General features: G+C 45.6%; 1 protein-coding gene across 5 annotated transcripts in view; it reads left to right on the plus strand.

Annotated features, from left to right (window-relative positions):
* MAPK15 (mitogen-activated protein kinase 15) overlaps positions 1–22,337 on the plus strand; it is a 61,581-nt gene that overhangs the window by 33,683 nt on the left and 5,561 nt on the right. For all 5 annotated transcript variants that reach the window (XM_073329704.2, XM_073329703.2, XM_073329705.2 and 2 more), the window contains 3 exons: positions 6,370–6,507; positions 6,821–6,926; positions 18,411–18,705. In XM_073329704.2, the coding sequence (XP_073185805.1) occupies positions 6,370–6,507; positions 6,821–6,926; positions 18,411–18,705 (539 nt within the window). The remainder of the gene's footprint in view (positions 1–6,369; positions 6,508–6,820; positions 6,927–18,410; positions 18,706–22,337) is intronic.

The raw sequence follows: 22,337 nt of genomic DNA on the forward strand, positions 1-22,337 counted from the left end.
GTGCATGGTAATCAAGGTGGGCCATGTCCAGCACAAATCCAGGCTTTCTCACCCCCCCCTTTTTTTTCCAGGGACACACACACACACACAGCAGGAGAGTGAGTTTGTGTGTGTGTCCCTGGGAAAAAAAAAAAAGGGACAGGAAATGGCCCAACTTGATTATCATGCACATTGTGTAGAGAGTTGTCACTTTGGATGGGCTATTACCAGCAGGAGAGTGAATTTGTGTGTGGGGGGGTGGAGGGTGAGAAAACCTGGATTTGTGCTGGAAATGGCCCACCTGATGATCACTTTAGATAAGCTATTACCAGCAGGACAGTGGGGTGGGAGGAGGTATTGTTTCATATTCTCTGTGTGTATATAAAGTCTGCTGCAGTTTCCACGGTATGCATCCGATGAAGTGAGCTGTAGCTCACGAAAGCTCATGCTCAGATAAATTGGTTAGTCTCTAAGGTGCCACAAGTACTCCTTTTCTTTTTACTCAGTAGATTATAAGCTTTGTAATGATACCTTTTGCATAAAGTATATTCAAGTTACATTATATTTACACTCATAAGTATATTTCCATAAACATATGGAGTGCAACGTCACAGTCACTCCCTGCTTTATAGAGCTTTTGCATATGGTGAGAACCCTTTGTTTCAAAGCTTGGTTCCCAGACCAGTCTGTGGAAAAATACTGACATCTCAAGATAGAGTCCAGCATCATGTGGTCTGACCATGTGTCCTTGTAGAGTCATGGTAGCTATTACTCACAGGCTGTTTGGAGTGTTCCCAGGAAGGCTCCTCACCAGGTGGGCGATAAACTTCTCCTAAGACCTATTGCTTTTTCTTAAAGGCCAATTGCCCTGAATAGGCCCTTCCCCACCCACGATCTTGACTAAAAGCATCTTGTCTAGTGGGCATTACCCAGGTGTAACTACATTTGAAATACAGATACATAGTAAATATTCATAACTTCAGATAAAAAATGATATATGCATACAAATAGGATAACCATGTTCTGCAAATCATTACTTTTCCAATGACATAATTATGTCATCTTCATAGTGATATTATTATGATAAAAATGGGGTGCACTGCCACAGGGGGTACTTGGGGCCCAACAAGGGATAAGCTGTTAATAAAATCCTTGCTTAGTGATGAAACATTAAGCATGTTTTGTGGTTTGTGTCAAGTTATTGCTGGTTTACTCTAGTTGTAACAGCCACCATTGAAAACATTTTAACATCTTGTTGAACACATGGGAAAAGAGGTGGGGGGGGGGGGGAGTTAAAGACTTAAGTAAGACTTTTATTTAAAGAATTTTCCTTATTTCCTTTCCCTTTTGCTGTATATGTGATGGGTTCGATCACAGAAACCCCCTTGGGACTGTTACCTGATGTGTTGAGACTACCTCTGAGCCCATTTTCTCTGCCAGTTTGGGCCTCAAGAACCCTGCCTTGTCGAGCCAGACACGCCAGTCTGCTCTAACACAGACACAGGGTCTGAACCATGCGCCCCAAAGCTGCAGACTTAACTGAAAACACCGAAGACTTAACTCCTGTCTCTAGCAACCAGACACCCAGCTCCCAATGGAATCCAAACCCCAAATAAATCTGTTTTACTCTGTATAAAGCTTATACAGGGTAAACTCATAAATTGTCCACCCCTCTCTAACATTGTTAGAGAGATATGCACAGCTGTTTGCTCCCCCAGGTATTAATTACTTACTCTGGGTCAATTAATAAGCAAAAGTGATTTTATTAAATATAGAAGGTAGGATTTAAGTGGTTCCAAGTAATAACAGACAGAACAAAATAAGTTACCAAGAAAAATAAAACAAAACACGCAAGTCTAAATCTAGTGCATTAAGAAACTGATTACAGATGAAATCTCACCCCCAGGGATGTTCCATAAGCTTCTTTCACAGACCGGACTCCTTCCTAGTCCGGGTCCAGCAATCACTCACACTCCCTGTAGTTACTGTCCTTTGTTCCAGTTTCTTTCAGGCATCTCTTGGGGGTGGAGAGGCCATCTCTTTAGCCAGCTGAAGACAAAATGGAGAGGCTTCCAGAGCCTTTTATAGTCTCTCTCTTGTGGGCGGAAACCCCTTTGTTCTTCTGTGCGAAGTCACAGCAACGGGATGGAGTTTGTAGCCACCTGGGCAAGTCACATGTCCATGAATGATTCAGCTTTTTGCAGTCCAATGCCATTGTTTACATGTTAGTTTGAACGTTCCCAGGAAAGCCCAGATGTGGATTGGTGTCTCCCAAAGTCCAGTGTCAGTTAAGTGTTTGGTTACTGTAACGATGCTGCCTTTGGTGGGACTCTTCTGAGAGTATCAATTCAGAACAAATTGCTTGGAGCAGGGCAGTTACAGCCTAAGGCTGGGGTTTTTCCACTTCTAAGGCACGCCAAATCAGCCAGACAGGGAGGACTTTGGTTTTACCCCACTGGGTAACCATAAGTCATACAAGCAATGCCCTTAGACAGTCCAGTTTCCTAGTATCACACCAGTGCCACTTGTTATGGGGATGAATGGTTATGAAAAGTAATACCCCAGTGAAAGGAAAAAAAGGTTCTCCTGATCCCAAAGGACCAAGCCCCAGACCCAGGTCAATATACAAGTCGGAGCTTACCCACAAATCATGCTGTTGCCAATCTTTTAGAATCTAAAGGTTTATTCATAAAAGAAAGAAATATAGATGAGAGCTAAAAATTGGTTAAATGGAATCAGTTCCATACAGTAATGGCAAAGTTCTTGGTTCAGGTTTGTAGCAGTGATGGAATAAACTGCAGGCTCAAATCAAATCTCTGGAGTACATCTACAGCTGGGATGGGTCATTCAGTCCTTTGTTTAAAGCTTCCATTTGTAGTAAGGTTCCTACAGAGGTAAGAAGCAGCATTGAAGACAAGATGAAGGAGATAGAGCAGCCTTTTATAATCTCTTGGCATGTGGCCTCTGCTTTCTTTGTTTCAAAGACAAGCTCTCCAGCACATGGCATAGAAAAAACTTAGCATGTCCCTGCCTGCCTTGCTGAGTCACAAGGTGTATATACCTTCTCTCAGTGGGTCAGTTGTATAGCTGATGGTGCTTAATGGGCTATCAAGCAGGCTACGCAGTGCTGATACCAAATTGTCTGGGGTGTCACCCAGAAGCATAGCACAAGTTTGAAATACAGACAGTACAGAGCCAATACTTGTAACTTTATATGCATAAATGAAACATGCATACAGATAGCATAATCATAACCAGAAAACTACAACCTTTCCATAGACACCCCACTTGACCTCCTCTAAAGCTAAAAGACCTGGTGCAACCATAGGACCCAGGTTGAAACAATGATCTATACGGTCACAGTTCATGTCAATAATGTCACAGTATAGTCTTTTATAGCAGAAGATCTCTGCTTGAAAGTCTTAGATCATATTAAAGATGGTATTAACTATCCCTTTTGGGGGAAAGAGAGAGAGAGAGTTAAGATGGTCTTTGGTAGTTGTTGAAGTCCAATCATCTTTTCTTTAAGACAAAGCCAGACAACTTGCTGAAAAAGGGAGAGAAAAGATCAGCAAAGATGGAAAATGCAGCTTCTGTCTCTAACACTTTATTTCCCTTGCAGTCCAGGTGCTGGGAAATGATAGGCCCAGCACATGGTCTTATCAGCCACTCTTAAGAATTGGCAAACTTTTACCAGCATTGGGCTATTTAGGACATTACTTTTAGCTACTTCCCTGGTCACATCAATATTACAAAAGGTGGAGTTTTCTTGGAGGCTAAATCAGACTCTTATCAGACAAAAAAAAGATAGGAAAGAGGAGGAAAAAGGGTGGGGAAGGAAAATGACACTCCAGGGACGGGGTGACAGCTGGAACCCAGGGTGCCAATTCTAGGTGGTGTTCAAGATTTAGTTGAAGCTGGTGGATGGGGTAATGTCCTGACCAGATCAAGCCGGAGACACCTTTCAAGATCAGGATGATAAAGTCTCAGTGGTGTTTTAGAGGATCCCAGGACACTGGGAGACTGGTAGCAGCCATGATGGTGAAACTTCCTCCTAATTCACTGTCCTGTTGTCTGTCACAGTGGCCCCTATATAAATGATGTCCAAGGAGAGATGACAACCATATTCTGCTGAAATTAACCAATTTAAACAAAAGTTATTTGAACTATAAATATTTCCTCCCATTTTTAAAATCTTTTATCTAATTGTCATGGCAACCCATGACACTTCCAGGAACTTGAGGACCTCTTGTTCCACTTCTTTAACTTAAGCAATCCAGTGTGTCTCCAAATTTTGCTTGCTTTCATAAACAATTTTGTATAATTCACTGAACTGGCTTCAGTTCCTCCTACTACTAATTGGATATTGCTAACTAGTCACCTTGAGTGGGATCCATGCATCAAAGAGGAAGGAACAGTTACTTACCTTATAGTAATTTGGTTCGTAGAGATATTTTGTTCATGAGATCCCATGATCCACAACCCATCCCTATTTCTGAGTCTTATCCTAATAGGGTTTCTGAATTAGGGAATTGAAGGGTAGTGGAGACGCAGAAAGATATGCAGGGTGCAGGCACGCCCCGATAGACACTGCTGGTCAAAAATTCTGATCTCTCATTCGTGAGGTGCATGTGTACCTTGGAAGGGATCCACACAGATAAATCATCTCAAACCACAGTTATTGTAAGGTAAGTAGCTGTTCTTTTCCTTTGCAACTTTAACTCTGACTACTATATGTGTGTGTCAACATCAAAGTATCACATTCATTATATAATATGAATCATTATGTTCAAAGAACACCATAACCACTAACTATCCCTTTCACACAACAAAAACAGATAAATACAAATAAGCAGAAGGACTTGTGACAAATGGAGAGATGATACTGTTCAGTATCCAGTCTAGAGGTGATGGATTCTTCCTAGAAGAGGGGGGCACGAGGCCCCACCCCTGCCATGGCTCTGCCCTTGCCCCTCCTCTTTCCCACAAGGCCCTGCTCCACCTGCCTGGGGTGGGGGCAGCTGAGAGCATCCCCCTGCCCATGTCCCCACCCCTGTACCCCCCACCCAGGGCAGGTGGAGGCTCTGCAGCTCCCCACAAGTGCCTGCACAGCTCTTACCCCGGCCTAGCTCCAGCTTCCAGGCTGGCTTAGAGGAGGGGGCCCGGGGACTAAAGAGCAGCAGCTAGGCCATGGTAAGAGTTGCTCGGAGAGCTGTGGACACTCCATCTGCCTGGGCAGGGGTCCCAGGCCACAGGGACATGGATCGGGGGCTGCTCGTGGGAACCCCTTACCCTGGCTGGTGGAGGGTCCATGGCTCCCCACAGCTGCCCGGGCTCCAGCTTCCGGCCTGGCCAGGGGGTGGGCCCATGGGAGGAAGAAGAAGGGCAGGGGGCTGAGCCAGGCCTGTGGCAAAAAGCAGACTGGCCAGACCTGTCCACTTTCAAAAGCAAGAGGGCCAACATGGCCTCTTCACCTCCACTACTCTGGCACCCCCAATCCAGTCACCCAGAAGGTCACCAGCATGATATTGCAACATAGTTAAAAATAGTGATTTTGTTTTGTAATGAAGGGTTTTTTAATTTGAACTGACTTTTAAAAAAATTTATATCAGTTTTTATGTATGTGTTCCTAGCAGTTTACTTCTATCATAAATTCCTAACAAAGATATTTTGCTCGTGTTTCTTTGCTTAGTTTTCTAACTCTTAGTAACACAGAAAAATGTTTCCATGTCATTACCTAGCTAGGTTTGAGACCTCACAATAATCTAGTTATTTGAGCACGACAGTGTATGGCTGGTCATGACAAAAGCTAAGATTAGGTTGCAGAAGTCACAGACTCTGACTTCCAGCAACCTCTGAGGCATTGAGGACCCCGCAGCCAGCCGGCCTCCATGGGCAGCGGGACCCCCCGCAGCTCCCAGCCAGCAGTGGCCCCCTGGAGATCCTCAGACTCCACTGCTGGCAGAGGCCTCCCTGCAGGTACCCTGCCTCCGCAGGCAGTGCGGGACCCCCCTCCTGCAGCTCCCAGTCCCACAAGTCAGCGGCGGGGACTCCTCCCAGCCACTGGGCAATTGGGTCTCTGCAGCTCCCAGCCACTGTGGTGGGGAGGGGCAGGGTGCTGGACCCTCCTCCTTCCCTTTGTCAGGGATGTTTTTAGTAAAAGTCAGGGACAGGTCACGGCTTCTGTGATTTTTTTGTTTATTGCCCGTGACCTGTCCCTGACTTTTACTAAAAATATCCATGACAAAACCGTAGTATTAGTCATGAACCACTCCTTGGGAGTGAAATCTGGGGTTAGGAGTTACCTCCATGAGATTCCCAGGATTGAGATACAGGGTTTTGCAGTGAAATTGGGCACTGGGAGCTACAACTTTGATTCTTGCCTTTCAGACGGCGAGTGACAATTGAGGAAATTTTACCCTCCTCTATCCCCCCTCATGCCTTGGACCTTCTAAAGAGGCTCTTAGTATTTAACCCTGACAAACGGCTGACTGCAGAAGAGGCCCTGCAACATCCCTATGTGAAAAGGTGAGGGCATTGCCAGTGTGACATTTCCCAGCCCCCCTCCAAGCCTGTTGTGTGACTGCTACCAGCACAAGTTTCCCTTCTGCCATGTGAAATGGTGAAGGTAAAGGTAGTTTTCAATCCGCTTTCTCCTCCTCTTCATGTGAAAAGGTGAGGGTGCCTTTAGTATGTGATATTTCAGATCTCTCACGCTCTGTCTTTGTTTTAGCTTTCATTGTAGCCTTAAAATCTATTAATATCTAGTGCCTCTCCTGTTGTGTTTTTGTGTGTGTGTTCACTCTCAGATTTCGTCACATATTTGATATCTTCTTGGTAGGTTCCACTGCCCCACCAAGGAGCCCTCTCTGGACTACGATGTGATTCTTCCTTTAGATGACGATATCCAGTTGTCTGTCGCAGAATATCGCAATAAACTGTATGAGGTAGCTCCTCTTATTCTGCTTCCCATAACACTACTTCTCCAGATTACCTGCCACCCTTTCCACAGACATTCAATCCTACCTATCTCCTCCTTCAATTCACCTTCCACTCACCCCTAGTCCTGCACTTATACCTGACCTTGCTCATCATACTGTCCCATGCTGCTCTATCTATTTAGAAGTGTGTGCAACAAGAGTGATGTAGTGGTGGGAGTCTGCTATAGACCACCAGACCAGGGGGATGAGGCTTTCTTCCGGCAGCTCACGGAAGCTACTAGATCGCATGCCCTGATTCTCATGGGTGACTTTAATTTTCCTGATATCTGCTGGGAGAGCAATACAGCAGTGCATAGACAATCCAGGAAGTTTTTGGAAAGCGTAAGGGACAATTTCCTGGCGCAAGTGCTAGAGGAGCCAACTAGGGGGGGCGCTTTTCTTGACCTGCTGCTCACAAACTGGGTAGAATTAGTGGGGGAAGCAAAAGTGGATGGGAATCTGGGAGGCAGTGACCATGAGTTGGTTGAGTTCAGGATCCTGACGCAGGGAAGAAAGGTAAGCAGCAGGATACAGACCCTGGACTTCAGGAAAGCAGACTTTGACTCCCTCAGGGAACGGATGGCCAGGATCCCCTGGGGGACTAACTTGAAGGGGAAAGGAGTCCAGGAGAGCTGGCTGTATTTCAAGGAATCCCTGTTGAGGTTACAGGGACAAACCATCCCAATGAGTCGAAAGAATAGTAAATATGGCAGGCGACCAGCTTGGCTTAATGGTGAAATCCTAGCGGATCTTAAACATAAAAAAGAAGCTTACAAGAAGTGGAAGGTTGGACAGATGACCAGGGAAGAGTATAAAAATATTGCTCGGGCATGTAGGAATGATATCAGGAGGGCCAAATCGCACCTGGAGCTGCAGCTAGCCAGAGATGTCAAGAGTAACAAGAAGGGTTTCTTCAGGTATGTTGGCAACAAGAAGAAAGCCAAGGAAAGTGTGGGCCCCTTAATGAATGAGGGAGGCAACCTAGTGACAGAGGATGTGGAAAAAGCTAATGTACTCAATGCTTTTTTTGCCTCTGTTTTCACTAACAAGGTCAGCTCCCAGACTGCTGCGCTGGGCATCACAAAATGGGGAAGAGATGGCCAGCCCTCTGTGGAGATAGAGGCGTTTAGGGACTATTTAGAAAAGCTGGACGTGCAGAAGTCCATGTGGCCGGACGAGTTGCATCCGAGAGTGCTGAAGGAATTGGCGGCTGTGATTGCAGAGCCATTGGCCATTATCTTTGAAAACTCGTGGCGAACCGGGGAAGTCCCGGATGACTGGAAAAAGGCTAATGTAGTGCCAATCTTTTAAAAAGGGAAGAAGGAGTATCCTGGGAACTACAGGCCAGTCAGCCTCACCTCAGTCCCTGGAAAAATCATGGAGCAGGTCCTCAAAGAATCAATCCTGAAGCACTTGCATGAGAGGAAAGTGATCAGGAACAGCCAGCATGGATTCACCAAGGGAAGGTCATGCCTGACTAATCTAATCGCCTTTTATGATGAGATTACTGGTTCTGTGGATGAAGGGAAAGCAGTGGATGTATTGTTTCTTGACTTTAGCAAAGCTTTTGACACGGTCTCCCACAGTATTCTTGTCAGCAAGTTAAGGAAGTATGGGCTGGATGAATGCACTATAAGGTGTGTAGAAAGCTGGCCAGATTGTCGGGCTCAACAGGTAGTGATCAATGGCTCCATGTCTAGTTGGCAGCCGGTATCAAGTGGAGTGCCCCAAGGGTCGGTCCTGGGGCCGGTTTTGTTCAATATCTTCATAAATGATCTGGAGGATGGTGTGGATTGCACTCTCAGCAAATTTGCGGTTGATACTAAACTGGGAGGAGTGGTAGATACGCTGGAGGGGAGGGATAGGATACAGAAGGACCTAGACAAATTGGAGGACTGGGCCAAAAGAAATCTGATGAGGTTCAATAAGGATAAGTGCAGGGTCCTGCACTTAGGACGGAAGAACCCAATGCACAGCTACAGACTAGGGTCCGAATGGCTAGGCAGCAGTTCTGCGGAAAAGGACCTAGGGGTGACAGTGGACGAGAAGCTGGATATGAGTCAGCAGTGTGCCCTTGTTGCCAAGAAGGCCAATGGCATTTTGGGATGTATAAGTAGGGGCATAGCGAGCAGATCGAGGGACGTGATCGTTCCCCTCTATTCGACATTGGTGAGGCCTCATCTGGAGTACTGTGTCCAGTTTTGGGCCCCACACTTCAAGAAGGATGTGGATAAATTGGAGAGAGTCCAGCGAAGGGCAACAAAAATGATTAGGGGTCTGGAACACATGAGTTATGAGGAGAGGCTGAGGGAGCTGGGATTGTTTAGTCTGCAGAAGAGAAGAATGAGGGGGGATTTGATAGCTGCTTTCAACTACCTGAAAGGGGGTTCCAAAGAGGATGGCTCTAAACTGTTCTCAATGGTAGCAGATGACAGAACGACGAGTAATGGTCTCAAGTTGCAGTGGGGGAGGTTTAGATTGGATATTAGGAAAAACTTTTTCACTAAGAGGGTGGTGAAACACTGGAATGCGTTACCTAGGGAGGTGGTAGAATCTCCTTCCTTAGAGGTTTTTAAGGTCAGGCTTGACAAAGCCCTGGCTGGGATGATTTAACTGGGAATTGGTCCTGCTTCGAGCAGGGGGTTGGACTAGATGACCTTCTGGGGTCCCTTCCAACCCTGATATTCTATGATTCTATGATCTTGGGGGGTGGGAGGGAGAATAACTTGAAAGCCACATTCTCAGTTAGAGGGAGATATATGTGGAGAAGGAATGTCAGAGAGACTGAGGTTTGATGGTGGAAAGTAAATTAGACTTGAATTTGCAGTTCAAGAGGATAGTAAAAATGCCAATGAAATTCTTGGCTACATACAAAGAAGTATGTCACAAAGCAATGAGATAAGCGGAAGGACAGTCAGTGGAGGGATTCAAAGAGTGGCTGATAAGATCAGAACAGTGTCCAAAGATGATCTTAGCAGAATTATTTTGTATGGCCTAGAATGGGTTGATATGGATGTTGGGAAGAGCAGAGAGAAGGATGACATCATACTCAAGACAAGAACATAAGAATGGCCATACTGGGTCAGACCAATGGTCCATCTAGCCCAGTATATCGTTTTGTGACAATGGCCAATACCAGGTGCTTCAGAGGGAATGAAAGAACAGGGCAATCATCAAGTGATTCATCCCATCACCCAATCCCAACTTCAGGCAAACAGAGGCTAGGGACACTTCAGAGCATGGTTTTGCATCCCTGCCCATCCTGGCTAATAGCCATTGATGGACCTATCCTCCATGAACTTATCTAGTTCTTTTCTGAACCCTGCTATAGTCTTGGCCTTCACAACATCCTCTGACAAGGAGTTCTGCTGGTTGACTGTGCATTGTGTGAAGAAGTACTTCCTTTTATTTGTTTTAAACCTCCTGCGTATTAATTTCATTGGTGACCCCTAGTTCTTGTGTTATGAGAAGGGCTAAATCAGTGGTTCTCAACCTGGGGAACATGTATCTCTGGGGGTATGCAGAGGTCTTCCAGGGGGTACATCAACTTATCTAGATATTTGCCTAGTTTTACAACAGGTTATATTAAAAGCACTAGTGAAGTCAGTCCAAACTAAAATTGCATACAGATAATGACTTGTTTATACTGCTCTATATACTATACACTGAAATGTAAGTACAGTAATTATATTCCAATTTATTTTATAGCGATATGGTAAAAATGAGAAAGCAAGCAATTTTTCAGTAATAATGTGCTGTGACACTTTTGTAAGCAAGTAGTTTAAGTGAGGTGAAATTGCCGGTACGCAAGACAAATCAGACTCTGGAAGGGAGTACAGGAGCCTGGAAAGGGAAAGGTTGAGAACCACTAGGCTAAATAACACTTCCTTGTTTACTTTCTCCACACTGGTCATGATTTTATAGATATCTATCATATCCCTCCTTAGTAGTCTCTTTTCCAAGCAGAAAAGGCCCAGTCTTATTAATCTGTCCTCATATGGAAGCTGTTCCATACCCCTAATTATTTTTGTTGACCTTTCTGTACTAAATTCCAATATATCTTTTTTTGAGATGTGGCAACCAGCTCTACACACAGTATTCAAGATTAAATAGCTATCTGAGTAGTTTTGTATCCTCGGCAAAGTTTGCCATCTCACTGTTTGCCCCTTTTTCCAGATCATTTATGGATGAAGAAATTATGAGAGGCTGAATGAGACCTTTAGTTGCACAGATAAAAGAAAAAAGATCGACTTTAGACACAGTTTGGATGATCAGGGTAAGGGAAGCATCTAAGAAAAACCTGCGTTACAACCTGGAGTGATAGGGAAGATAGTGGTTTTATCAATGGTGATGGAGAATGGGGAAAATAAGGAATTTGACTTTGGCCGTGTTAAGTTTAAGTTCATAGTGAAACAGCCATGAAGAGACATTCAAAACAGGCTGAGGCCCAGGCTAGGGTGGAAGAAGACTAGTCAGGAGTGGAGAAAAAGATTTGAGTAATCAATGCAGAGATGATACTTGAAATAGTGTGAGTGATTTAAATTATCCAAAGGCAGGGTCTATTGTATTAAAGAGGAGAGGGTCCTGAGAAACTCTCATGCGTAGTAGGAGAAGAAGCAAACAAGAGAGACATTGAAGTAGTGGTTAGAGAAGTAGGAGGAGAACCAGGGTAGGAAGGTCAGTAAGGGTACAGGGTAAAAAAGGAGAGTGTGACGGGTTGGATCACAGAAACCCCCTGGGGGTTGCCAACTGATGTGCCAAAACTACTTCTGCCCCTGCTTTCCCTGCAAGCTTGAGACTCCAGCACCCTGTCGTGCTGAGCCAGACACACCAGTCTGCTCCAACACAGACCTAAGGTCTGAACCATGGGCCCTAAAGCTGCAGCCTTAACTGAAAGCAATTTAAGAAGCGTTCCTGTCCTTGACACTCAGGTGCCCAACTCCCAATGGGGTCCAAACCCTAAATATATCCATTTTATCCTGTATAAACCTTATACAGGGTAAACTCAAATTGTTCACCCTCTATAACACTGATAGAGAGATGCACAGCTTCCCCCCTGAGGTATTAATACGTACTCTGGGTTAATAAGTAAAAAGTGATTTTATTAAATACAGAAAGTAGGATTTAAATAAAAAGGAAAGGAGTACTTGTGGCACCTTAGAGACTAACAAATTTATTTGAGCATAAGCTTTCGTGAGCTACAGCTCACTTCATCGGATGCTGATCATTCATACCGATGAAGTGAGCTGTAGCTCACGAAAACTTATGCTCAAATAAATTGGTTAGTCTCTAAGGTGCCACAAGTACTCCTTTCCTTTTTGCGGATACAGACTAACACGGCTGCTACTCTGAAACCTAGTATTTAAGTGGTTCCAAGTAGTAACAGACAGAACAAAATGAATTGCCAAGCAAAATAAAACACGCAACTCTAAGCCTAATACAGTAATAAAACTGAATACAGATTAAAATCTCACCCTCAGAGATGGCTTCAACAAGTTTCTTTCACAGACTGGATGCCTTCCTAGTCTGGGCACAGTCCTTTCCCCTGGTACAGCCCTTGTTCCAGCTCAGGTGGTAGGTAGGGGATTTCTCATGATGGCTGCCTCTTTGTTCTGTTCCACCCACTTATATATCTTTTGCATAAGGCGGGAATCCTTTTGTCCCTCTCTGGGTTCCCATTCCCTCCTTCACAATGGAAAAGGACCAGGTTAAAGATGGATTCCAGTTCAGGTGACATGATCACATGTCACTGTAAGACTTCATTACCCACTTGCCAGCACACATGTATACAGGAAGACTTACAAGTGAAACAGAGCCATCTACAGACCATTGTCCTGGTTAATAGGAGCCATCAAGATTCCAAGCCACCATTAATGGCCCACTTTGCATAATTACAATAGGCCCTCAGAGTTATATTCTAGTTTCAGATACTAGAGTGATACATTTATACAACTAGGATGACCACACTCAGTATATTATAAGCTTTGTAATACCTTACAAGAGACCTTTTGCATGAAGCATAGTCCAGTTACATTATATTCACACTCATTAGCATACTTTTATAAAATCGTATAGAGTGTGTCACAGTATGATTATCAGCATCGAATATAGCAGAGAGGTCTAGGAGGATGAGTACGTGCCTTGAGTCTCAGCTGGGAAGAGGTCATTAGAGATGTTAATGAGAGGAGTTTCAGTGGAGCAGAGAGGTCAGTAGCTGGATTGGAGGGGATCTGGGATGAGCAGGAGAAGACAAATGTGTGAGGTCGCACTTATAGGTGGGACATTCATTGAGTTTAGAAGTGAGAGGGAGATGAGGGCAGTAACTAGAGAGGCAAGGAGGGGGTGTTTTTTTTTTTTTAAGAATGAAGACGATAAATCTTAAATAAAGCAAAGGATTAGGCAGATGGTGAGAAGTAGTGGAGGAAAGTAGGCAGGGAGTGTAAGCGTGATGGAGGTTTAGGGGATGGGTTCACAGGAATGGCTGGAGGGGTTAAAGGTGAACAAGCAAGTGACCTAAAAAGGTAGTTACATGGGAGAAGGGGATCATGACAAAGTTTGTTGATTTCCCTCTTCATCTCTCCCCTGCCCATCGGAAAGATTCTGCATGATCAAGAGGAGGAATGGAAGGAGGGTTGGGAATTAATGAGAGAGTCAGACGTTGGAAGGAGTGGATTGTTACCCACACAGTTTAGGGCTCTAACCCCACTCTCTCTTGGGCACTCAGAAAGTAAGGGACCCAAACTTTACATCCCTTCCTGGTGGACTCAGGGCTCTGTGTGTCTGCGGGACCTTTACCTAAGGAAAGGTCCTGACACAGTAATATCCTTTGTTTGTTAATTTACTACTTTTCTCAAAATTGCTTTTTAGGCAGTTGCAAAGTATCAGTAGCAAAGTACAAAATCAGTCAAGCTGTTCCCCAACATAATTTTTAACTGTTCTTACTTTCCTTTGGACATAATTCCCCACTCAAAACAGGCTGACAGGTTGAGCTCTAAGTCCCAGTAACAGAATTTATCCATAAATTAACTCGACCTATGACACAGGCACTTGTGGAGAGGTACCCCACCACACCATCTTTTACCTCCTATTGCAATAGATAAACTGTTTGTACCATTCGTCTCCTTCCTCTCCACCAATCCTCGCTGGGGCCTCCAATTCTGTTACTGTGGTTCTAAAAACCCCAAAGCTTTTGGTAACTATTACTCTTGGTGAGGCAGTGGCAGGAAATAAATCAAGGGAAACATGGCCCTCCGACCAATAGATGTCTGGCACACACAGTACAATACAAGACTGCTTTCACTTAAAGCTGCACTTTATTTTAGTCTTAAGCACTTAAACATGTCTGCAACAGGTTAATAAAACACCCCAAAAATCAGTAATTACCGAAGTCTGGAGTGGTCTTTGAGTGGTACAATGACAGCCGTCCAATTGGCCCATCTTTCAGCTGCCATTGGGGATCCTAAGCTGTGTCCATGAAGTTTCCTTATTTATTCAGGTTAGTGTAACAATATCAAAAAACTTGTTAAGCAAACAATTTCAAAGGTTAAGCAACGAGTTTTCCTTAAACCATCTATTAGACAGATGTGGTTTTTTTCCAGAGTCCGCATGTTTTGGGGACCCTGACAAACACATCCCAAAGGGCAGATCTAGGCAAGCATCCTGTTTTTTCTAAAACACATACCTCAGCAGTTTCAACAGAGATCTTATCAGGAAGGACACAGGGTCAGATTCCCCCTCAACCCATGCCCCCCCGGCTGCTTGCTTAATTATAGTAAGGTCATTGCAGAGGCCTGTTAAGGCCTACTGATTTAGCTGCTTTTGGCAATGAGCATGATAATCAATATTCTAATTATCAGTAGTAGTCCAGGCATTTTGCTGGTGTGCCAAGATCTCTCCATACAGAATGATTTGGTAAAGTGGGGTGAAGATTGAGACAAGAGTGGTGTGGCTGAGAAATCATGGATGGTGATCAATTAGCGGTCACAGATGGCCCGATCAGGGAACAAATGGGTGACGTTGAATAAAATGACAGTTGATAGAGAGGAAACTCTGGTATTGAAGGAGCAATGGTTGGTGAAGATATGGTCAAATGAGGGATCAATTTTGTGAGTGGGAGAGCTGGTCTCTTGTTGGAAATAAAATGAGAGGAGTTAGGCCTCTAAGGGATTGGATGGAACATCAGCATGGAAATTAGTCACCGTGTATGAGGGTAGGGAAGATTTTGATGAAATAAAAGTGAAAGCCAGGTATCAAAACCAGATAAGGGAGGTGATTAGCAAGGAGTTGAGGTTGCAGATGACAATTACATGGACTGGGAGAGGAGAGGAGTTTCTGGAGTGCTGCTTAAAAGAATGCAGAGGGACTGGAAAATACATCACTTTGGCCAATTAAAATTAGACTGGAAAAAATCCCAGGAGAATGACTAAGAAATAACTTTGTGGTAGCCCTTCAGAGAATGGAGAAGATAACTAACAGTTGAGCCCTGTGGATTTGCAAATGCAAAACAGAGGAAAACAATAGTTAAAACAAACATACTCGGGAGTGACAGCTCCTGTGGATCCTGTCCTGCAGGATTGGGGCTGGCTCCCAAATCATGTCCAGATGAACGGGTTCACAGTTCCCCTCAGGTCTGGCCCAGCTTCCACTCCAGATGAGGCCTCACCAATGTCGAATAGAGGGGAACGATTACGTCCCTCGATCTGCTGGCAATGCCCCTACCTATACATCCCAAAATGCCATTGGCCTTCTTGGGAAGAAGGGCACACTGACTCATATCCAGCTTCTCGTCCACTGTAATCCCTAGGTCCTTTTCTGCAGAACTGCTGCTGAGCCATTCGGTCCCTAGTCTGTAGCGGTGCATGAGATTCTTCCGTCCTAAGTGCAGGACTCTACACTTGTCCTTGTTGAACCTCAGATTTCTTTTGGCCCAATCCTCCAATTTGTCTAGGTCCCCCTGTATCCTATCCCTCCCCTCCAGCGTATCTACCTCTCCTCTCAGTTTAGGGTCATCTGCAAACTTGCTGAGGGTGCAATCCACACCATCCTCCAGATCATTTATGAAGATATTGAACAAAACCGGCCCCAGGACCGACTCTTGGGACACTCCACTTGATACCGGCTGCCAGCTAGACATGGAGCCATTGATCACTACCCGTTGAGCCCAACAATCTAGCCAACTTTCTACCCACCTTATAGTCATTCATCCGGCCCATACTTCTTTAACTTGCTGGCAAGAATACTGTGGGAGACTGTGTCAAAAGCTTTGCTAAAGTCAAGGAACAACACGTCCACCGCTTTCCCCTCATCCACAGAGGGAGTTCTCATCATAGAAGGCAATTAGATTAGTCAGGCATGACTTGCCCTTAGTGAATCCATGCTGACTGTTCCTGATCACTTTCCTCTCCTCGCAATGCTTCAGAATTGATTCCTTGAGGACCTGCTCCATGATTTTTCCAGGGACTGAGGTGAGGCTGACTGGCCGGTAGTTCCCAGGATCCTCCTCCTTCCCTTTTTTAAAGATGAGCACTACATTAGGCTTTTTCCAGTCGTCCGGGACTTCCCCTGATCGCCATGAGTTTTCAAAGATAATAGCCAATGGCTCTGCAATCACATCCGCCAACTCCTTTAGCACTCTCGGATGCAGCGCATCCGGCCCCATGGACTTGTGCTTGTCCAGCTTTTCTAAATATTCCCGAACCACTTCTTTCTCCACAGAGGGCTGGTCACCTCCTCCCCATGCTATGCTGCCCAGTGCAGCAGTCTGGGAGCTGACCTTGTTCGTGAAGACAGAGGCAAAAAGCAGCATTGAGTACATTAGCTTTTTCCACATCCTCTGTCACTAGGTTGCCTCCCTCATTCAAGGGAGCCCGCACTTTCCTTGACTTTCTTGTTGCTAACATACCTGAAGAAACCCTTATTACTCTTAACAGCTCTTGCTAGCTGCAACTCCAGGTGTGATTTGGCCTTCCTGATTTCACTCCTGCATCCCCAAGCAATTTTTATACTCATCCCTGGTCATTTGTCCAATCTTCCACTTCTTGTGAGCTTCTTTTTTGCGTTCAAGATCAGCAAGGATTTCACTGTTAAGCCAAGCTGGTCGCCTGCCATAGTTACTATTCTTTCTACACATCAGGATGGTTTGTCCCTGTAACCTCAATAAGGATTCTTTAAAATACAGCCAGCTCTCCTGGACTCCTTTCCCCCTCATGTTATTCTCCCAGGGGATCCTGCCCATCAGTTCCCTGAGGTAGTCAAAGTCTGCTTTTCTGAAGTCCAGTGTCTGTATTCTGCTGCTCTCCTTTCTTCCCTGTGTCAGGATCGCGAACTCGACCATCTCATGGTCACTGCCTCCCAGGTTCTCATCCACTTTAGCTTCCCCTACTAATTCTTCCCGGTTTGTGAGCAGCAGGTCAACAAGAGCTCTGCCCCTTGTTGGTTCCTCCAACACTTGCACCAGGATATTGTCCCCTATGCTTTCCAAAAACTTCCTGGATTGTCTGTGCACCGCTGTATTGCTCTTCCAGCAGATATCAGGGTGTTTGAAGTCTCCCATGAGAACCAGGGCCTGCGATCTAGTAACTTCCGTGAGTTGCCGGAAGAAAGCCTCGTCCACCTCATCCCCCTGGTCCGGTGGTCTATAGCAGACTTCCACCACGACATCACCCTCGTTGCTCACATTTCTAAACTTAATCCAGAGACACTCAGGTTTTTCTGCAGTTTCATACTTGAGCTCTGAGCAGTCATACTGCTCCCTTACATACAGTGCAATTCCCCCCACCTTTTGTGCCCTGCCTGTCCTTCCTGAACAGCTTATATCTATCCATGACCGTACTCCAGTCATGTGAGTTATCCCACCAAGTCTGTTATTCCATCACATCAAAATTCCTTGACTGTGCCAGGACTTCCAGTTCTCCCCGCTTGTTTCCCAGGCTTCTTGCATTTGTGTATAGGCACTTGAGATAACCCACTGATCTGCCCTCTTTCTCAGTATGAGGCAGGAGCCCTGCCCTCTTGTGCGCTGCTGCTTGTGCTTTCTCCTGGTATCCCACTTACCTCAGGGCTTTGGTCTCCTTCCCCCGGTGAACCTAGTTTAAAGCCCTCCTCACTAGGTTAGCCAGCCTGCTTGCGAACATGCTCTTCCCTCTCTTTGTTAGGTGGAGCCCATCTCTACCTAGCACTCCTTCTTGGAACACCATCCCAAGGTCAAAGAATCCAAAGCCTTCTCTCCAACACCACCTGCATAGCCATTCGACTTCCAGAACCAGGAACTGAATGATGGGATGGATCAATCGATAAAGTGCCCTGTTCTGTTCAGTCCCTCTGAAGTATGTGGCACCAGCCACTTGGGAAGATGGGGTAGTTGGACCATTGGGTCAGACCAATGTGGCCATCTTTATGTTCTTAATCACGTTTATATGTTTTAAAAACGTAACCAGCTTCTTGTTCCTGCAGATGATTCTGGAAAGGAAGGCAAATAACCGTCAACAGAAACAAATCCAAAGAGAGAACCTTCAACCAAGTCCATCTCAGTTCAAACCATCTCTTCCAAACACCAGCTTTGTGCCTTTATCTACCATTGGGGATCAGAGAGAGCCAAGACCCACTCTTATGAAAAGTTCACATGTGCCTGCAGGGCCTACAGTGCTTTGTGAAGTTTCCAGCCAGAGAGAGGGTTTAGCAGGAACTCTCTGCCAGAGACCTAAAATCAACATGCTTTACAACCCCATAACGCACACCACTGTTCAGAGTATGTACCAACCTCCTGAATTAGAATGTGTTGCACATAATAGCTAAGGACAGGGAGAGCGAAGCAGGAAGGAGATAGAAACCAATGAAATTTACAGGGGCAATATGAGATGGTGAGTGTAAAAGGGGAAGGGAAGTTGCACCAGGAAGACAGTGCAGAGAGAATATCAAGACAAATGAATTTCCAGTTGGGGGGCGGGGAATTTTCCTTTCTCAGAATGATTTGTACTGACACTTTTGTGGAGAGGTGCTGGGTGTTGAAATTCCCTACTCAAATATTTGGAACACCAAATACTCATTCAAGAATCACAAACTTACCAGTAAAGACTCAGATAAGTCTTTTGCCTGTTAAGCAATATCTTTCCTTCCCAAAGTCCTTTCTTTCTACTATTTCCATTCTCAAATCACATACCAGTAGAATGTGCCACCAAACTGGCCTGGGACCTATGTGAGAGACTTCCTCTCTCCCTGTGACATACTGCCACAATTACAGTCAAAGCCCCATCAGTATAAGAGAAGGAACAGCTGGGAGGGCATTCTTTGTAGGGTTCCTGGGTCTTTGGAACTCCTTCCTTTGGGCTGTAAGAGCTCATATTTGTTCGCTTTCAGGGGATGATGCAAGGCCTGCCTTTTTGCCATTGCTCATGAGGAGTTGGGTAGACCTGGTAGTGGTAATAGAGGACTCTAGTGAGGATTGTGAACAGACCAAATAATTTTTATTACTTATGTTGTCTCTGGGTTATTTGATCTGGGATAACTAATAGGTCTGTTAATATTTTTTTAAAGATTATCAAATGCACCTGGAATATTGAATGATCCTGCTTTGAGCAGGGGGGTTGGACTAGATGACCTCCTGAGGTCCCTTCCAACCCTGATATTCTATGATTTAGTGGGCACTATGATTTAATGGGCACTCTATTATAGTTTAGTAAAAGGCTAGTTAGTGTTTTTTTTAAGGATATACAGAATTTTTCAGTACAAATTATCTTTTTACAGAAGAATTAAAAGAGAGGGTGACAAATACAAAATAAAAGGGAATACAGCAGAGTTAATTGAAGGCATTTCAAGCTAATGTTACATACATATATAATAGATCTAAGCCAGGGGTAGGCAAACTACATCCTGAGGGCCAGATCCAGCCCTTCAGATGTTTTAATCTGGCCCTCAAGCTCCTGCCAGGGAGAGGGATCCAGGGCTTGCCCCACTCTGCCTATGCTGTGGCTCTGCGCAGCTCCCGGAATCAGCGGCATGTTCCCCCTCTGGCTCCTATGCCTAGGGTCAGCCAAGGGGCTCCACAACTCCCATTGGCTGGGAGCCATGGCCAATGGGAGCTGCAGGGGTGGCACCTGTGGATGGGGCAGCATGCTGAGATGCCTGGCTGCACCTCTGCATAGGAGCCAGAGGGGGACATGCTGCTGCTTCCAGGAGCTGCTTGAGGTAAGCGCTGCCGGGAGCAGCACCCTTGGCCCCCTCCCACACCCCAACCCTCTGCCTCAGCCCTGATCCCCTTCCCGCCCTCCAAACCCCTTGGTCCCACCCTGGAGCACCCTCCTGCACCCCAAAAACCCCTCATCCCCAGCCTCATCCCAGAGCCTGCACCCCCAGCTGGAGCCCTCACCCCCCTCTGCACCCCTGCCCCAGCCTGGAGCCCTCTCCCACACCCTGAACTCCTCATTTCTGGTCCCATCCTAGACCCTGCACCCCCAGCCAGAGACCTCAGTCCCTCCTACAGCCCAACCCCCAATTTCATGAGCATTCATGGCCTGCCATACAATTTTCATACCCAGATGTGGCCCTCAGGTCAAAGAGCGTGCCCACCCCCATCTAAGCTATCACTAAGCCGAAGCACAATAATGATAGCCAGTGATTCTTGTGCGGCCAATTTGTCCATTAAGGCTGGTCTACACTAACTCTGTAAGTGTATACCAGCCCTAAGTTATGCTAGTTCAGTTATTTAAGTTACGTAACTGAAGTCGACGCAACTTAGGTTGCCTTACAGCAGTGTCTATATCGCACTGTGTTGACGGGAGACGCTCTGTCAACATAGCTTTTGCTTGTTGGGGAGGTGGAGTACAGACAGACATCGCCGGGAGAGTGCTCTGCCATTGACTTAGTGTATCTTCACCAGATCTGCTAAATCTGCACTGATGCATTGATCGCAGCAGTGCTGGTTTAGCCAGTAGTGTAGACATGGCCTCAGACCCAACCTGCCAAAGCCTGTTACAGAAGAACAAGCTATCTTCAGCCCAGCATGGAGACCATATCTTATTAAAAACTTTAAAACAAAGACTCCCACCCTTTCTCTTTGAGGAGTGTCCCTGTGGGTGCTCCACTTTAGGTGAGTCTGCGCCCCAGCGCTTGTAGTTGGACATTTTTAGTAGCAGTGCCTGGTTGGGTTGCACATGCGCTCTCCCCATCTTGCGCTGCATCTAGCGGTGAATAGCCCTGTGCAGCCAACACCCCCTCAGTTCTTTCTCTACGGCCCTCTGCTTGAGATGAAGCTCTCAGCAATGCCTCTGTTTTTCTCTCTCTAGTTTTAACTAGAGAATACTAGTTAGTTTTGTTTACTTCCTCTTGAACAGATGCTCTTGGTACCACACAATTTCTCCACCACAAGGATCTTCTGATCTCCTCGGCACTGGAATCTCCACTCCTTAGTACTGACCTCACTCCAGCACGCTTGGTACGGAATTAACTTACCACACCAGCCAGATCAGCTGCTTCTTTATCCAGTTGGCAAGGATGAAGATGATGAAATCCACTCCTCCCATCACTCCTTGCCTGTCCACACAGCTACCAGACCAGGTCCACCAGAGCACTATAGGTACCACACAAGACTCAAGGCTGGTATAGACATCTATGCTTTTTCCACTACAGTGGCCTTACTGGGGCCTATGGACAGCATAGCGCCAACACTATGCTAAGGTTCCCAGTCTGCCTAGGGCAAGGCATTCTGCTTCCCCCTCTGAACCTCCAGAAGAGGCAGTGAAGGAATTAGAGGTCACTTTGGATCAGGAAGTTGCACTAACTGCCAATTTTTCATCCTCTTCCTCAGATGAAGCTATCATGCCCCCACCACCCTCATAGATGACTTTAAACAGTTCCACAAAATGTTTAAGAGGATTGCAGATTCCCAGGAGATACCGATAGAAGTAGTGGTGGAACATAAGTTGCTGGACATCCTCCAGCCTCCTCCAAGATTGTCGTCCCTGTAAATTAGGCTGTCATGGACCCAGTCAAGACTGTCTGGCAAACCCCAGCAACAATTCAGCACACCTGCAAAAGAGCAGATAAAAATTATGTCCTTTCCAACAGGATGGAATTCCTATTTTCACACCCCACACCAAACTCTGTAGTGGTAGAGGCCGGGAACAAGCAGGGTAGACAACACCATTTCAGATCCACCCCATATAAACAGACTGGAAGAGGTTGGATCTTTTTGGGTGCAAAGCGTACTCTTCATCGATTCTACAGTTTAGGATCGCAAACTATGAAGCAGTAATGGCCAAATGCAACCACTCAAATTACTCAAAGCTGTCTTGTGGCACCTTAGAGATTAACATTTATTTGAGCATAAGCTTTCGTGAGCTACAGCTCACTTCATTGAATGCATTCAGTGGAAAATACAGTGGG

The sequence above is a fragment of the Lepidochelys kempii genome, chromosome 2 (assembly GCF_965140285.1).
Source record: "Lepidochelys kempii isolate rLepKem1 chromosome 2, rLepKem1.hap1, whole genome shotgun sequence".
NCBI classification, from domain to species: Eukaryota; Metazoa; Chordata; order Testudines; family Cheloniidae; genus Lepidochelys; species Lepidochelys kempii.